At 45.0% G+C, this 13768-nt stretch overlaps 1 protein-coding gene across 1 annotated transcript in view; it reads right to left on the reverse strand.

Moving 5' to 3' along the window:
• LOC126419513 (uncharacterized) overlaps positions 1-13768 on the reverse strand; it is a 730476-nt gene that overhangs the window by 213516 nt on the left and 503192 nt on the right. Inside the window, exons 11-12 of the mRNA XM_050086703.1 lie at positions 13140-13265; positions 7267-7455 (exon numbers count right to left, since the gene is read on the reverse strand). Coding sequence (XP_049942660.1) covers positions 7267-7455; positions 13140-13265 — 315 coding nt within the window. The remainder of the gene's footprint in view (positions 1-7266; positions 7456-13139; positions 13266-13768) is intronic.

Consider the following 13768-nt stretch of genomic DNA (forward strand, 5'->3'; position numbering starts at 1 on the left):
AATTAAACAGTTCTTGGTCGTAAATACAGCCGGAACAACTGTACTAAGACACAGGTTGCCATTAATCAAAGAGGGACCTTGTGGTTAGATTTAGCTGTTAACCACTTCAATTCTTTGATTGTAATTGCATTTCTCAGTCATTAGTTATAATCTGAACAACCTGTTGTACTAAGCTGTTCGTTTCTGCGTTTGAAAGACCGGGTCATTATTGCTGTACTTTAACTGGATCTTGTGGTTCCGCCGAATGATTTCTCTTGCGATAAGTGTTCACAATTAATGTTTTAAGACGTTCCTTCAGAGCGGTTTTAATAACTGACAATCAGTTTAACTTTGAAAATATTAACAGCCAACTGTCACCAGGGCCTTAGTCAAAACAAAATTGTCAGAAGGGACTGGTTGGGATCCAGTCGCACCTTGGTTTCCGATTGAAATTAAGAGGATGGTCGCTTTGAAGTAAGCATTATCATTGTCATATTGTTTGCTACTCTGTTTCACCTTTAAACACAGGTGCGCATCTTAACCCCAAACCTTTCGACATACAGCTTTCAAATTAAAAGTTAACTCATCTGTTCTGAGTAGTTGAATCAATCTTGTCATCAATGGTGCTTATATAGTTTTCATGTGTTTCAGAAGGGCTTTTAATAAGATAGATTATGTCCAGCGCGGTAGTAAACAATGCTATTTCACCTGATATCGAGCGGGATGCAGGTCCGGCCGTTTTGTAATCACTGTCATGTTGTTTGCTGTTTTGAAATGCAGCATTTCAGAATTCTTTTGCGAAGATTAACGTCAAAAGATTTTTTGCAAAATTGTTCATTTTGGTAAAGAAAATTTTTATGGTTTAATGCTTCGATTATACACGTTGTGTGAAAAGGAAGTTATATTGGTGGGTCCTCCCATCCACGTTTTCCTTAGTTCCAGTAAGTACCACGTATCGCAACCTATTAAGAACCATGTCGTGTCTTCTCAAATATCCAGAAGACCATCTACCTTAGTGTAATTATTGCCTTTGAGTGCAAGTGACTTTTCCGTTCGTCTCGTTGCGTATTTATTACAGTTAACTTCCGTACTACACTGTAGTAGTTCTTTATGTATAGTGCAAGTTTCATCGAACAATGTTACTTGCTAGTGACACAACGTGCGAAAGTTAGTTACGGCCTTAAGTTTCGTGCTCCAGTGTATTATGCGTACCCTTTTACATGACAGTTTTAAGAGTTTGTGGTGGTACACTACTGGCCATTAAAATTGCCACACCACGAAGATGACGTGCTACAGACGCGAAATTTAACCGACAGGAAGAAGATGCTGTGATATGCAAATGATTAGCTTTTCATAGCATTCACACAAGGTTGGCGACGGTGGTGACACCTACAACGTGCTGACATGAGGAAAGTTTCCAACCGATTTCTCATACACAAACAGCAGTTGACAGGCGTTGCCTGGTGAAACGTTGTTGTGATGCCTCGTGTAAGGAGGAGAAATGAATAACATCACGTTTGCGACCTTCATAAAGGTCGGATTGTAGCCAGTCGCGATTACGGCATATCGTATCGTGACATTGCTGCTCGCGTTGGTCGAGATCCAATGACTTAGCAGCATATGGAATCGGTGGGTTCAGGAGGGTAATACGGAACGCCGTGCTGGATCCCAACGGCTTCGTATCACTAGCAGTCGATATGACAGGCATTTTATCCGCATGGCTGTAACGGATCGTGCAGCCACGTCTTGATCCCTGAGTCAACAGATGGGGACAAACAATTCGACGACGTTTGCAGCAGCATGGACTATCAGCTCGGAGACCATGGCAGCGGTTACCCTTGACACTATATCACAGACAGGAGCGCCTGCGATGGTGTACTCTACGACGAACCTGGGTGCACGAATGGCAAAACGTCATTTTTTCGGATGAATCCAGGTTCTGTTTACAGCATCATGATGGTCGCATCCGTGTTTGGCGACATCGCGGTGAACGCACATTGGAAGCGTGTATTCGTGATCGCCATACTGGCGTATCACCCGGCGTGATTGTATGGGGTGCCATTGGTTACACGTCTCGGTCACCTCTTTTTCGCACTGATGGCACTCTGAACAGTGAACGTTACATTTCAGATGTGTTACGACCCGTGGCTCTACCCTACATTTGATCCCTGCGAAATCCTACATTTCAGCAGGATAATGCACGACCGCATGTTGTAGGTCCTGTACAGGCCTTTCTGGATACAGAAAATGTTCGACTGCTGTCCTGGCCAGCACATTCTCCAGATCTCTCACCAACTGAAAACGTCTGGTCAATGGTGGCCAGACAACTGGCTCGTCACAAAAAGCCAGTCACTACTCTTGATGAACTGTGGTATCGTGTTGAACCTGCATGGGCAGCTGTGCCTATAAAAGCCATCCAAGCTGTGTTTGACTAATGCCCAGGCATGTGAAAGCCGTTATTACGGGCAGAGGTGGTTGTTCTGGGTACTGATTTCTCAGGATCTGTGCAACTCAAATTGCGTGAAAATGTAATCACATGTCTGTTCTAGTATATTATATTTGTCCAATGAATAACCGTTTATCATCTGCATTTCTTCTTGGTGTAGCAATTTTAATGGCCAGTAGTGTAGTTGGGAAAGGGGGGGGGGGGGGGTGTATGTTTTGTTTAAGAAACTGTCAATCAATCTTAGCAGTCCATTGAGCGGCAACCGTTACCATATGCGTTGTGTGCACCGCTTTTGTTTTAGTTGTGTGTTGACAAATCTTTTTTCAAATGAGTGAAGGAACTAATCCTGCTCCATCACGTAGTTAGAGTATGAGGCGATCCCAATGACTATATGCCACTGCTTTTACAAAATCACGAAACACGGGTGTAGGCTGGCAACACTCTGGTGGATTAAGTTATAGTTAGTTTACTGCCGCGAGCGAATGCCACGGTAAGGTGCGAGCACTACAACTACTGCAGGGAAAGCATGAAGGTTTTGCTTGATTACAAAAAGTTGTTTCTAAGGAACTGTACTAAATACAAATGGTAGTTTAACTCGTAAAGCTTTTTAAGGATACACTTCTAAATGTGCTCTGGAAGTATCTCTCTTTACAGGTAGCGTAATTTAGGACTGTCGCTGTCACAATGACGTCTATGCAGGAGAAAGCGCTATGTGTCGTGTGGTTTCAGGAAACACGGTCGCCTATTCGAGTTCAGTAACAGTTCTTTATTGCCTGTGGTCTACATTCGTAAGATGTGAAGAGCATCAAAGCGTGGCGTGAAAAATTTAAAAGTCCTGGCGACAAGGGAAGAAGCAGCAGACCTGGAGTGAGTGACGACATCACTGATTCCGTGCGTGCAGCATTTCAGCACAATCCGAGGAAATCGATGGGTCATGTTTTTAGGGGAACAGGCATATCTCAGAGTACCGCGATGAAGATTTCCGACAAATGGCTACATTTCCATGCATACAAAGTGCAATATCTGCAAGTTTTGTAGGTAGATGAAATGGTCAGAGGTGCTGAGTGTGTTAGGAACATCCTGAAAACGTCGCAGTCGTTAGGGTATCGAACCTCAAACGGTAAAAACGGAATCTTCATAGAATCACTTTGTTGTCTGTCCATCTGTTAAGACCTCTTTTTATAACGCACGGAGAGGGGTATCCGAATTAAATTTGGGTCCAATACTAATATGTATGGTCCTTGGTGTAGTAACTAACTGAAGCTGCTAACTGAATGGTAGTATGTGTGAGAAATTTTGATACTCGCAAACTCACTCACCAAAAACTGAAGATCAGCTATCTATAAACAATTCAGGCAGGGTGGTATCGCAGTAAGGAGCGTGTCTAGAAACAGAGAGATCGCGGGATGGAATCTCGATTGGACCATGGATTTTTCAGCCTTCGTTTTAACCAAGGCTTCTTCTCTCCACGATGTGAGGGATCGACAGAAACAACCAGTGCTTCGGATTCCACGTTAAGCAGTAGGTTCCCTTTCACCAGGTTAGGGACACGCAAGTAGCCGAAGTAGCGTACAGAAGAAAGACTTGGACCTGGCCACTGAGACACACGAAAATTTTCTATGTGCATAATTAGGCATGTACGGAACACCCAGATTGCAATTCCTACTCGCACTTGTCAGGTTCTTTCTCTTCTTTTCTCCAATAAAGTGACGTTTCACATCTCTCGGAAACTAAACAACCAATATGTAATTGCGGCGGTGAGGGGGGCGGGGGGGGGGGGGGGGGCGGCAGTCGCGAATCCTCCCGAAACCAGGTAGGTAAGCAGGTAACAGGACCGAATCCTCCCAAACTAACACTTTGTATGTTGTATTATGGACAATAATATAATTATCTCTGCCATATTCCTTATCTCCTTCCCCTACCCCTCCCATGTTTTAAACAAAAAATATTTATTCACTTATGCACGCTTTGCACGTGACCTTGGACGAGACTTAGTAGCTGGCGCTGTGCCGGCTGGGCTTTATCTCAATAACATAAAAGATAAAACTTATAAACATACAATACAAGCAAGAAAATTTTACATCTTCATATGCTTTGCCTGCTTGGAGTATTCATATCGTTTAGAACTGCTATCTGCTTCAAGTGGGGGGATTCGGTCCCATAGTTTTTCAGACTCTTGCGGGCTTGCGAGGATTCGGTACCATTTTTCAGAAAGCAGGAGGATTCGGGGCTGCGCCCAATTGGGGCGGGGGGGGGGGGGGGGTGATTGGGGGGCAGAAAATGCACATATCATGGTACAGAAGGTAAGAGGCAACCAGAAAATGAAAGTGTGCTGTGGCTTCATGCATCACAGTTGTAGAAATTTCAGCGATGAGAAGCGTTTCAGGAAGATGGCTCACCGCCGCAATAGGGTTACGTGTTCGCCAGTTATTGGATGAAACCTTTCCAGGTAGGTGGCCTAGTAGCGACGGTCCAACATCGTGGCTACCATGTTTACCTGACATAACGTCTCTTGACCTTTTTGTGGTGTCATGTTAGTGTTCAGTTGATCGGCTCCCGGCCTGTAGGCTCTTAAGTCACGAATACGAGATGCTGACGCGACGGAATAGAGGAAAGTTTGGCAAAGACATGGGGAGAAATTGAGTCTCGCCTAGACGTTCCACGGGCAATAAGTGAGCTAACGTTAAAAAAAAGCAAGCATTTGCAACAAAGGCACAGCTGTAGCTAGAGTGGTTCCTTAGAAACAATTTTTTGTGCCCAGGGAGAACTAAATGCTCAGGCAGTACAGTCGTGGACAAAACGAGCGAGACCCCTCGCCTTTTCGTTTTGCTGAACCGCACAGCTTTAAAGTCTGCTACACAGTATAACAGGCAAGGCGACGAAGTGCTACCAACATACTATACACAGGCGTGAAATTGACGAACTATCCAAACTTTGTCAGACTGTTTTCAATCATATGTAAGACTTTATACGAGGGTTGGAACTTAAATAGTGGCAACTATTTACTCACAACCTATACAAAAGAGTTACATGTTTGCACCTGTTACTGTTCTTCAAAGTAGTTACCAGCGTTGTGTAGAACCCGTTGCCGTTACTCGCTATTAACAGTATTTTGTTATTTCGATAAACATCCCGAATGATTGTCACATAAGCGGTTACATAAAGGTAGAAAATTCATATTTTAGAGTCCAGAAAGCACTATGCAACAGAAACTGCAGATCATTTTGCCATTTTCTTTGCGAAACCACCGGCTTATTCATGTCTGGGGTAATAATAGGGGCTATTTGCCTGGGTTGTCTGCTAGCGTAGGTGTTTGCTGCTGCAAGGGAGGTCTGGTTTGTTTTCGGTTTTAATCTCGATGGAGACAGACAATCAGTAAAGCAATTATAAAAAATTCTCGCGCCCCCAATACGTTTTATTGCTAAATTTATTCTGTACTGGTGCTCTGTGGATGTCCATATGAACCTCTTGTAGAATTTCTTACATGTTACTGCCTTCCTTTTTCCGCTTCCCTCAATAATTGAATTGACTTACGTGTGGCACTGACTGATTTTTAACTGAATTTCGTTGTGAATCTTCAGGCATTGCTAAATTTGCACACTTTCATGGTAGGTCAGCAACGGTAATCCACTATGACTGGGCTGAAAGTGCGCGTGATATTTTGCTAATTCGTAACGATCTGGGGTACTTTGTCTTACTAGAACAGTTGTGTTATCTCGATAAGCTGAAATTCATTTTTATTAGTACAGTTAATACTAGTTAGCGTTTCTTCTTTCATTTATGTCTTATATTTACGTGTTGTGTTTAACACACTAATCAGCATTTACATAGTCTTACACATGATTGAAAACAGTCTGACGAAGTTCTGATACAAAATTGTTAAGGCTTTCGTGGCCACTTGCTGACAAACTGCCTATTGGCTTCTGTCTCGGGTTCTTCGGCCGACGTTCATCTAATGATTTTTCTGACGTTTCGCCAGCAGGAGTGGCTGGCATTGTCAAAGCTTCACCCTCCATTGCCGGTGGTGAACTGGAGCCGAGCTCGCGGGCGCAGACATGGTCGGAATGACTGGACGATCCATTAATACCAGGATCAAAGAGCATAAGCGGCATTGCAGGTTGGGGCAGGTGGAGAAATCGGCCGTGGCAGAGCACGCACTGAATGAGACCGACCACGTAATAAAATTCGCCGACACGAAAGTTCTGGCTGTAGAGAAGCACTATCACACGCGCTTGTTCAGAGAAGCTGTAGAAATACAAAAACACGCGAACAGTTTGAACAAGAAAGAGGAAAGCCTTAAGGTAAACGGATCCTGGCTTCCCGTACTGCAGCGAACGACCGTCGCAGGTAGCAAGAGGAGAACCGCACCGGAAATGACCGCAGAGAAGCCCTCGGACGTTGGCGCGCCAGGTACATATAATCTGCGCCCGCGAGCTCGGCTCCAGTTCACAACCGGCAATGGAGGGTGAAGCTTTGACAATGCCAGCCACTCCTGCTGGCGAAACGTCAGAAAAATCATTAGATGAACGTCGGCCGAAGAACCCGAGACAGAAGCCAATAGGCAGTTTGTCGAAGTTCTGATAGTTTGTCAATTTCACGCCTGTGCACAGTATGCAGGTAGCACTTCGTCGCCTTGCCTGTTATCATGTGTAGCTGACTTGAAAGCTGTGTGGATCAGCATAACGAAAAGGCGAGGGGTCTCGCTCGTTTTGTCCACGACTGTACATTGGTGGCTGGACTGAAGGGTCATAGCATACTGACAACATTCTGTTTGCTGCGCCGTCTACTGGAGCGTGCAGTGCAGGCAGGGTGCGGCGCGGGACGCGCGGCTACTGGCTGACCTGTGGCCCCTGCGGCTCTTGCGCAGCGCGTTCTTGAGCCCCTTGACGTCGGAGCGCAGGCGGTCCACGATGCGCTTGCCGGCGCTGTCGTCGCCCGCCTCGCCGCCGCCGTGCTCGCCGTGGCGGCCGTGGCCGCTGCCGTGGCCGGCCGCAGTCTTGGGCTTGTTCATGTTGCGCGCCTCCATCAACCTGCCGACATCCGTCACACACCCGTAAAGCGCAGCCGCAGGCTGCGCGTCACATCTCCTTATCACCACGCAGCAGTCTTACACAGGAGCAGTTTCCGCTAAACTAAGAAGAAGGGCGGAAATTAGGGTCCCGCTGGTACTGAGGTCATTACAACTGGAGCAAAAGTCAGTGCTCGCCAAGGCTGTGGGAAAGAATCTGATACAGGCTCACCGAAGAAAACATCGTGGCACCCATCTAAAGCTGTTTAGTGGAACCTCCCAACCGGAAGACGCTATCAGATGCTCATACGACGAGCTACAGCTCGGAGGCGGAAAATACGGGGTGTTTCAAGTACGGTACAAGTGTTATCTGCGGAAATCAGAACCCCAGATGCAGACCCCGATCGCTACCCATCTCTCAGACCACACTAGCCGAGTGGTCTGGCGAATCTCTGCTGCTGCTTTCATTTGCTTTAGTACGAGTCTGTGCGCATTTCTGTGAGATTAATCCACCAACACACGAGTCACAACGCCTAAATGACTTAACAATTTCCTGTGATTTCAATCCTACCAGCAACCACCCGTCTGAAACTTCCTGGCAGATTGAAATTGTGTGCTGGACCGAGACTCGAACTCGGGACCTTTGCCTTTCGCGGGCAAGTGCTGTACCAACCGAGCTACCCAAACACGACTCACGCCCCGTCCTGACAGCCTTACTTCTGCCAGTACCTCGCCTCCTACCTTCCAAACTTTACAGAAGCTCTCCTGCGAACCTTGCAGAATTAACACTCCTGAAAGAAAGGATATTGCAGAGACATGGCTTAGCCACAGCCTTTGGGATGTTTCCAGAGTGAGATTTTCACTCTGCAGCGGAGTGTATGCTGATATGAAACATCCTGGCAGATTAAAACTGTGTGCCGGACCGAGATTCGAACTCGGGACAATGGCCTTTCGCGGGTAAGTAATAGAGCACTCGCCCGCGAAAGGCAAAGGTCCCAAGTTCGAGTCTCGGTCCGGCACACAGTTTTAATCTGCCAGGAAGTTTCATATCAGCGCACACTCCGCTGCAGAGTGAAAATCTAATTCTGGAACCACCTGATTCTTTAAAAAATCGAACTCCCGTGTATGAAACAACTTCAGGCTTCTGATTAATATACCGATGAATTAATGTGTTAAATATTTTAAGTTAAGCATATAAGCGACAAACAGTTTAGAAAAAGGACGGAAGTTATGTGTCAAGTTTGCTGGAATCGATAAGTGCCCACATTCACAAACAAATATTGGATGAATAAGTTGCGGATATCAGCTCATCCTCACTTACGCTAACTCAAGACATATACACAGTTTCTAACTATAATACTTGTCTTATTGTTCTAAACTTTTAACATAAAGATATGCCGTCGCTATTATGGCAGCATGATAACATTTTAAATTTTTCAATTTGGCCAGTACGTCCGCGAAATATTGAAAACAAAATTTGTACTGCATCAGGGAGACGCTAGATAGACAACTTAAAACTGGAAGTGGGTTCAAGGTTCCAGGATTGTCGCTTTGTACTATAGATACCGCTCAAACTTGTGTAGATTTACTCGGCTAAAACCGATACGCCACCTCCTACACTGACCGCATAGTCTACTGTAGCATCGTGGCCTGTCTTCAGGGATATCGGTCCCCACGCGAGGAGGAAGAGGAGGAGGAGAAGGAGGAGGAGGAGGACAGCACTTGTGTCGTATATGAAACATCCTACTTTTCACCTCCAGCGTTAGTCGTGGACAGAGAAGAGAGGCAACTTTTTGACCACCAGTTTTACTTGCAGGAGCAGAGTGGATTGTTCTTCCCTCTTTTTGGTCGCTAATAACAAGAGTCCTCTTGTTGTGAAACTTTATTATTTATGCATTTTGGGGATAGCCCATATGCAGAATATCAAATGAAAGAACTTAACAGAGAGTATAGTGTTATGACAAACATCAGTGGGCGTTCTGTATTTTCATTTATCTCGTATTCTGAAGGTGGGTTATGCCCGAAACGCGTAAATAAATTTTTTTATAACAACTGAACTGTTGATACTGATGCCTAAAAAGAGGTGATGAAGATGGTCTCAGTATTTACGATCATCAGAACTTACGATATTGTCCATATTAAAATTCAGAACCTTTTGCGTTATCTCATAAGATGGCGTCTTGTGACACTGTTGCTAATTAGCGCTCCTTGTGACGGGAACTTCAGAATTGGTATCCATTGGGTGCTATTCGAGGGATGCAGTCATACGTTGACAGTGGGTTTCATCCTCTGCTTTGCCTCACTCATTATCCATAACAACACAAAGCGGCACTTGAACTTCGCAGTCTCTCGTCACACAGACATACACTGAAAACACAAGTCTCATACTTTGCAAATGAAAGGTGCCACTGAACGTGGAGCACTGAAGTTATTCTGAGGAAGCTCCCAGACAACAATGCCAGTGAGTTCAGCGTCACTACTACTATTTGGAAGACAAAGAATTGAAAACGATCTGCATCAGCTTTGTACAGTTCCCCGGTATTTTAGTCTCAAAATACGAATGTAAATGTAAAGTATATACGGAACTTAATCTTTAGCTGAAACTAATGTCTTACAGAACGCATGTCGCATTTGGAAAGGAAACGTCTTCATTCACCCATACTCTTTAATGACCACACACGTAAACCTCCTTTTAAATCTACCTCCGGGCTTTAAGTCTGACAATAGTGGAATTCTGATATATCTGCTTGTCCAGAACCATGTTAATTTAAAATACAGTGTCCGACCCTTTTAAGTTTGACATGTGCTAAAGCACACTGTTTTGCAGGGTATCTCTTGGTAATGACTTTAAGCCTAAAACTACAATAGTGAAAATAAATAGTTTATGAAATCAATGAAGACTACGATGTCTTTTAATCGCTGTAGAAGTTATTTACTTGCACAACATTCAATAGAGGGCTCACCGAATAATTATTCAAATTTTATGCAAAGCTCTAAATGTGTTACCATCAGCATAAATTATTCAGTTACGCAGCTAGCTGTGATGCATGAAATGAGATACACCTACACAGCTAGCATATACCTAAATAATTTTTTTTAAACAGGTTACAAAAGTGCTTCTACTCCATATTTCCATACATTGGTTGGGTTTTAGCTTGGGAATAAAAATCGAATGCTGCACTCACTACGTGTCAAACTTACATGATTCCCTCTGGTTTGGTTTCAACCCCAGGAATTCTCGGCTCCAAGCTGATACTGGTGGCTGGTGCTCGCATTATGCTACTATTCCTATATGTACTTCTACTGCTGCTACTCTAGTGTGATTGCAACAGCATACGGCCCCCGGTTTTCAAGGAATACGTGGTATTTGGAAACACTATATGTATGGCATTACGCATGATCCGGGTTGATGCGTCCGAAGTGCCCCGTGACAGTTGACCCACGGCCGCGGATGTTGCCGTTGCCTCCGGCTGAAGCGCTGAAAGTCACTCGAACATTGTTAGCACTAACACACAGTATAGTGAAACAACTGAACACACTTTCTTATCCGCCACAATCCTATTTATATAGTAAGTAAAGCTGTCAGCAACTGAAGGTTGTTTCTCACACCACTGCGCTTTACTATCTATGGACTTCTTGGTGTTGGGAGGCCATTGATTTTCTCCCCTGAAATGAGTAACCTGGGCATTTAAAAATAACATCGACTACGAATCATAGTGCGACTTGAGGTTTTTCGTGTACCGTTGTTATAGGTTAAAAGACTGAAAAGTGCGTGTAAATACCGTAGGACCGACCGACGATTAGACTCCCGGTTCCCTCCCCCCCCCCCCCCCTTGAACCACCTATCCACGCCCTATGCTTAAACATTAATTTTGTTTTATGTTTGATATTTTATTTTTATTGCGTTAATGCCGGACCATAATGTCAGGTCTGGACTAGTAAGCCTGGTAGATGAAAACAGCTAAGGTACAGGTAGGTTGGGCAATTGAGAGGAAAAAGATGTATGACGAAATAGTTCACGGGTGAACGGCTGGACGTCAGTGAACGATGGGCTCAATATTTCGACAAGTGAGCACGTTGCCATAATCAGGTGCGCTGAAGAATTAATTGCCTAGGAGCTGATGGGGGGGCTTATATTTCCTCTCCCGTCACTGCCCCTGCAGCCTGGCATTCTGTACGCGGTCCACGTCCAGGCACACCTTTGTGTCCAGGATCTCTTAGCCCCCTCCCACCTCCCCCCCCCCCCCCAAATATCTGGGGTCAGATACCGCATAGAATGCCAGGTTGGAGAGGATGGGGAGAGGGGGGGGGGGTGGAGATATATAATTCCTGCAACAGCTTCCAGTCCATCAGTTCGGCAGCACACGTGATGATGGTAAATCGGTCGCTTGTCGAAATATTGTGCCCAATGGACACTGACTCTGGCTGTTGCGTGTGAACTATTTCGTCATCAGTTAGGCCGACAGAAGACGGAGAATGACAACGCAATAGGACCTATATGGTTCCACTCTGCGATCTTCATAGTCACATGTGCCTCGCTGTAGCGACTGAGTTTTCTGTACATGCGATAAACACCACAAAGCGTATGCCCCAAGTAAGGTTCGCATGGTCCATTTTTAACCGCTCTCCACGTCTGTAAGAAGGAACTGTACACATAATATAAGGCATCAGGCGTTAGCGTCCTTTGTCCTCCCTGGAAAAATCTGTATTCTTGCGCCACATCATATTCCACTTCAAACTTCTGGAATACTCGAAGTTACGCCACCTCTGCTTGGACGCCCCCTCTGCTTGGACTTCCTTCACGTATAGTGTTCAGTGATCGGTCACCCAAGGGTACCACAAGTATCCTAAGCAACACTGCTGCAGAGGACTCGAAATATCGAGCGCTCTACAAATTTGTAGATGAATATCACAAGGCGTAACAATTAAGAAGATTTAATAAGCAATGTATGCATGATGGTCTTTATCATAACTGTTTCGATCCAGTCGCCAGGCATCCATCTGCCAATGCTTTAGCTGGTATTTATTGATCATGTCATCGTCAGCAGCAGTGTGGATCATATCTAGATCTTCTCTAAGAAGCCAATAAGAATCCTCTATTTGTCGTTTTGCTCAATTATTGCAAAGGAATACTAGTAACGGAATGACAGGGGTAGTCCTTAGGGCATCCGAAGGTGGTACGAAATTACACCTCTCCTCAGGCCACTGATAGAAGAGACGATCAGCTCAAAAAACTTGTTGCAATGGTAATGGCGGCAAAGGAGATTCCACTACGGAACTTTTCACCAAACCAAGTGGCATTTTTTGTGCAACTGGACTTGCACGGTTTTATTCTCACTTGGTATCTAATTAATTCTAGCTAAATTAGTCAAGCTTGAATATTTATCTATTTCTTCTAGGCATTCGTGGACCCTAATACAAAAAAAGTGAAGTTTTAAGATAGCTTGTGTGATACACCCACCCATATGACCCCAATATAGTTGGAAACACTAGACTTGAACCACTAAACAGTAATATAAAGAACTTCAACTATTTTTTTGCTTTTATCATTGTTGCTGGAGATAAGAATCTCTAGCGGACCTAAAACAAAGAAAGAGTGAAAATTGATACATAATGAAAATGGAATAAAGCGTCATCCAGTGACGGAGCAAAGAAAAGGAGGGAGACAGGCTAATGAGCTGTTAAGAAAACTGCGGTAAGACTTACCTCTTCCTGCCGAGGTTCTGCAGGATCTCCTGCGCCTCCGGGTAGTCCTTCATGGCGGCCAGCACGTCCTCCCGCGACAGGCTGAACAGCTCCGAGTAGCCCACAGAGCGCACGTCCGCTGTCCGCCTGCGACAGAAGAACCAGCTCCGTGACTACAGGCGCGTCAAATGGTTCAAATGGCTCTGAGCATTATCGGACTTAACATATGAGGTCATCAGTCCCCTAGAACTTAGAACTACTTAAACCTAAATAACCGAAGGACTTCACACACATCCACGCCCGAGGCAGGATTCGAACCTGTGACCGTAGCGGTCGTGCGGTTACAGACTGTAGCGCATAGAACCGCTCGGGCATTCCGGCCGGCACAGGCGCGTCGCCGCTGTAAACCTATCGTTAAGAAATACGGACAAATCTGCCGGTTGTCTAGCGTGCAACTGTCTTCAATGCTTAACTAGTTACGAGAGTTGGAACTTTAATAGTGGCAGCTGTTTATTTACAGCCCGTACAAAATAGATACGTAAGTTTTACTTACCTTCAAAGTAGCATCGCTGCGCAGCTAATTCCGTCAGACGCATAATGACTAGAACATTTCTTGTATAGCCACTCCAAATGGTCCTGGAGATTCTGAT

The sequence above is a fragment of the Schistocerca serialis genome, chromosome 9 (genome assembly GCF_023864345.2).
Source record: "Schistocerca serialis cubense isolate TAMUIC-IGC-003099 chromosome 9, iqSchSeri2.2, whole genome shotgun sequence".
NCBI classification, from domain to species: Eukaryota; Metazoa; Arthropoda; class Insecta; order Orthoptera; family Acrididae; genus Schistocerca; species Schistocerca serialis.